Raw genomic sequence first — 4844 nt, 5'->3', positions numbered from 1 at the left:
TGAGAATTACCAAATTGTGGTCTAAAAAGTTTAACCCCCCCCCCAAAAAAAAATATTGTGGTCTAAAAGCAATGTTTTGAAAACCGATAAAGAGGTTGAACCGTTTTGTCTCCGGGTTGTGGATTACCAGCTCAACCATCTTGGTCGGATGGGTCCAAGTACAGGGAGATCAACCCCCACTATGCATTAAGAATATACAAAAATCGTGTGGAAACCTGGGACTCTGGATCTCCTGCACACAAGAACTCTGTCCACATCTACTCACAGCACACCACCCCTGTGAATTGAGAACATCCCCCGTGCATAATACTATGTAAGAGGATAAGATGTTCCCCATGTGTGGCTGCAATGTTATGTGAGTAGATGTGGGCAGAGTTCTTGTGGGCAAAAGATCTAGACTCGAAACCCAAGGAGATCTCAAAACCCAAAAGGCTATCTACAAAAAATAAAAGGAATACTCATCCCATCTTTTAACAATCAAACCTTGGGTTTCGGTAGAGAGTTGCTAGAAATTGTTGAAGAACAGGATGACTCAAGCATGGTTTTCAAAACTAGATTGGATCGGAAAAATCAAGAACCATTTAGGTAATAGGTTTCGTTTCACCCCAAAACTGCTTTTTGGCAAAAAAATTGTTGATTTGGTTAGTGACCCACTGACCCGGGTGGTTGAACCATCAAACAGTTAATTTAAATATTGATTTTTGGCCTTTTTTTTTATTTTTCAATTTTAAAGTCAAAACAAGCCACCCATTTGAACTAGGCAGTGTTTCGGTTATGGTCAAGCTAGCCCCGGGTGCCACATGGCGCCTCCCTAGCCATCTTATCTCTTCGGCCATGTTAGCATCACGTAGGACAGATAAGTGCAACCAAGAAGAGGAGCCTCGTACGAATAAGGAGGACAACTTCGCTAGGGATTGAGACTTATCTCAAAGACCTCGACGGACAACCCTAGAAGCCTCATCCAAATTGAACACAGATCTTTGGCTATGAATAGGTAACATCCGCTCAAGGTAAGGGACTTTCAAACTTCGTACTGTTATTATGCTTATGTTCGGGCCGACATTCTTCTCAACTGCTCGGCCCAACTGCCCATCTCTTCCATTACTGACTTGAGTGTTAGAGTGCCTACCCGGGGAACAACTCCTCGGGCCTTTGATCTCTTTCTTGGTTTCAGATCTTGATCTTGGTGCACAACTTCATTCTTGCATCTTGGCTTCACCAATTGGCAGACTATTTGACTGCGATCTTGATTTGGAACACATTGGATTGAACAGCATCAGGCGGTCAACCCGTTCAACCCGGGAATTGATCCCTAGAATGGTTTCCTGTCTGATCCAATTTTAAAAATCTTGGAGTCAAGTTTCATTTCTAGCTTTAGAAATTAAGTGATTAACCTTGAGCAAACATTACCTGCGACCAAGGTCATAGAACAACTCTTTGTCTTTTTCACTATAGACTAGCTTGTTCAATAATCACTGGAGTTGTTCTGCGACCTTGGTTGCAGGTAATGTTTTCTCGCAATAATCTGTGCATATAAAATCTTTGCTATCCTAAAGCTTAACCAAACTACAAAGTGACGAAAGCATGAAAATGTATATCTAAAGTGTGCTCAACAATTGACATTTGTAAAATAAAGAGCTTAAAAGTAATATTTTTCCATAATAATTTTATAAATGTTAATTTTATCATTTATGCAATTTTTTATGCTGAAAGAATTAATAATTGAATGGAAGAAAGCCCAAACATAGGTTCAAGAAACCCAAGCCCAAGTTCCATGACCCAAGTATGAGTGTCGAATCGTTTCTCATTTTACTTTGAAAAGGGTCCGGTATTTTGGGCATATCTTTCTCTATAGATATCAAAATTTTATGATTCTTGAAGATATGGACAACTAAGAGATAGGTAGTCATAACCTACTGATGGGCAACAATCCACAGGAAACAAAATGGTCCTTGAGTAGTTGAGCTTGAAACTGGTAGTCATAACCTACTGATCTGTCATATTGTTGCTGCTCTTAACTTGCATTGTTAAGAAGCAAAAGAGAGACACAACAATTTATTGGACTGATCAACCTGGACCAGATTGGATTGGTCCAGTCCATTGTCTTATTGGACTGATCAACCTGGACCGGATTGGACTGTTCCAATCCTCTGTCTTATTGGACTATTCAACATGTTTAACTTGAACTAGATTGAACTGGTCCAATCCACTGTCTTATTGGACTGATCAACCTGGACTGGGTTGGATTAGTCCAATCCACTGTTTTATTGGAGTAGATTAGATTGTTTTAGTCCACTGTCTTATTGGACTGTTCAACCTGGATTAGATTGGACTGGTCCAATCCACTGTCTTATTGGATTGATCAATCTGGACTGGATTGGACTGGCCAATCCACTGTGTTATGGGATTGTTCAATCTAGACCGGATTGGACTAGTCCAATCCACTATCTTACTGGATTGTTCAACATGTTCAAATTGGTTTTAATTCAATTCAGATTGTGTCCAACATTCCAACCCAATCATGGTTGGATGGTCCATTGACAACCCCAAACTTATCTTCTATCAATATAAATCATTACAAATAGAGTAGGTCCAGTCGAATCCAAATTTTATGAAAAAATATAAGAAAAAAAAAACCTATGAAGCAAAAATGTCCAAACTAGATGCATAGCATATGCTCCAATATCCTGAAACAAAAACATTTGCTTAGTTAAATTACATAAAGACAAACATTTTGCAAATCAATAATTTAATTATAGACCATTTGCCATAACTTACATGTTCGGTTAGTGTCAGTTGTAGAAGCCACACATATAGGAGAGGTAGTGGCTGCTTCAAGATCCAATTCTAAAAATAATAATACACAACTAAAAACACATATTAGAAACAAAAAACATATAAATAAATAGAAACATGTAGGAAATATAACAACTCTTTAAGATCCAATTTTTAACTTACTTTTTGTAATTGGAGTTTTCTAACCAATCTTGCCCACAAACCAAAGCCTCCACAATCTCTGGAAATAATGAAGTACGATACTGATCCACTATTCTGCCCCTAATACTGAATGTTCCCTCGGATGGTACAGTGGATACTGGAATTGCCAAAATATCTCATGCCAATCTAGAGAGTTTTGGAAACTTGAGACCATCAACTCGCTAAAATCTCAAAATATCAAGCTCTTCACCTCTAGGAAATAGTTTTTCTTCAAGATAAAGATCAAACTCTGAATTTTGAGTCCCTATATTACATTTTGGATGCTCTTCAGTCAACCACCGATCAAAACATCTCAAAAAATCTACAACACCATGAATCCTCAATAGTTGAGATGCAACACTAGAGTCTACAAGTGACCTGTCCTCTATATCAAAACCCGCATACTCTGAATATAGGTCATTTAGTGCCTCTCTAACTCTTGTAACATGCCTCTCAACAATCTCTCCATAAATGAGATTATAGTAATACGTAACAATCTCCATCTTAAACGTAGGATCAAGAACAACGGCAATTGCAAGCACCAAAGAACATTCATCCCAATATTTATCAAAATTTTGCTTCATTCTATTTGCCATTGAACAAACATATTCATATTCATCATTTAGCCACTAAAGCAACAAAAGCTTAATTGTGCAAATATCGGGAAAAAATACATTTGAGGTTGGAGAAGTAGTACTTGAGAATTTTTTTGTGCAGATGTAAAAAACTTGCAAACAATCCCGTACTACTGTCCCCATTTCCCATTCCTCATCAAATGATAGATTCTTGTAGTCATGGTCAAGCTCAACTAGTCAACAAAATGCTTCCTTCAACTCTAAAGTCATGTCCAACATGTCATATGTGGAGTTCCATCGCGTTGGACAATCAACAACCACCCCTCTCTTATGTTGTACTTTTGCTTGGCTTCTTGCATTGTCAAATTTTTGCTTTTTATAGGGTGTCAACCTTATACATTTAGCACTTTCTCGAATCTTATGTAACAATGGTGATATTTCTCTAAACCCATTTTGCACAATAAGGTTTAAGATGTGAGCAACACATCTCACATGAAATAGATAACCATGCAATGGGAGCCCTTTAACACAAAGCCAATTCCTGAGCTCCCTAACCATAACATCATTGTTAGAGGCATTGTCAACTGTTATAGAACATTTTTTTATCAATGTTCCAAGTTAACAACCTCTCCATAATGACTTCATACAAAGTGTTTACATCATGGAGACACTCAACCGCCATAAATGCAATAATCTTCTTTTTTAGCTCTCACCCATCATCTATAAAGTATTTTGTTAAACAACAATACCCCAAATTTTGTTCCGAAGTCTACATATCGGTGGCTAAGCTAATCCTACAATCTAAACCATCAAAGTATTTGTACAACTTCTCCTTTTCATCCAAGTAAATCTTCATAACATCATTCTTTATTGTATTTCGAGAAACAAACCTAAATAATGGTTGAAGATTATCGGCAAATATCTAAAAAAAACTCTTCTTCAACTATACTAAAAGGATGCCCATGCTTTATTATCATCTTTGCTAAGTCCATTTGGCTCCTATCTTGGTCAAATTTGAAGTTTTCTACAACTTCTTTCACTTGTACCCATTTGTTTTAATTTAGGACATTTTGGTACATGTCCTAAAAGATGGCTCGTTCCTATAGAACTTTCACCTATATACTGTTTTCCACAATGTTTACAAATAGCTCTCTTCTCCCTAGAGTCCAATTTCATTTTCTTGAAATGCTCCCATTCTTCGGACCTAACCCTCTTTCTAGTAGAGCTAGATGCCATAGATGATTCACTCAGGTTTTCAGGCACATTTGCATTTTCAGCACTTGCTTCATCCAT

The 4844-nt window shown here is 37.4% G+C and overlaps 1 protein-coding gene across 1 annotated transcript; it reads right to left on the bottom strand.

Moving 5' to 3' along the window:
- Window positions 1-3158: 3158 nt before the first annotated feature.
- On the bottom strand, window positions 3159-4844 carry LOC148880647 (zinc finger BED domain-containing protein DAYSLEEPER-like). Its single transcript, XM_088976774.1, has 2 exons — window positions 4761-4844; window positions 3159-3605 (listed from the first exon to the last, which is right to left on the bottom strand). Exons 1-2 carry the CDS (start codon window positions 4842-4844, stop codon window positions 3159-3161), a joined length of 531 nt encoding a protein of 176 aa, XP_088832900.1.

This window comes from Nelumbo lutea, chromosome 1 (assembly GCF_056320005.1).
Source record: "Nelumbo lutea isolate HS-2025 chromosome 1, American lotus-T2T, whole genome shotgun sequence".
NCBI lineage: Eukaryota > Viridiplantae > Streptophyta > Magnoliopsida > Proteales > Nelumbonaceae > Nelumbo > Nelumbo lutea.
The sequence above is the reverse complement of the archived record's forward strand: the minus strand, read 5'-3'. Positions and strand labels throughout refer to the sequence as shown.

Bases quoted from the DNA above. Each gene is read 5' to 3' on its own strand.
- LOC148880647 (XM_088976774.1), bottom strand. From the start codon at position 4,844: ATGGATGAAGCAAGTGCTGAAAATGCAAATGTGCCTGAAAACCTGAGT. The intron at 3,606-4,760 runs GTTAGGTCCGAA...TTGTTGCTTTAG, and splicing joins CTAGCTCTACTAGAAAGAGG to TGGCTAAATGATGAATATGA.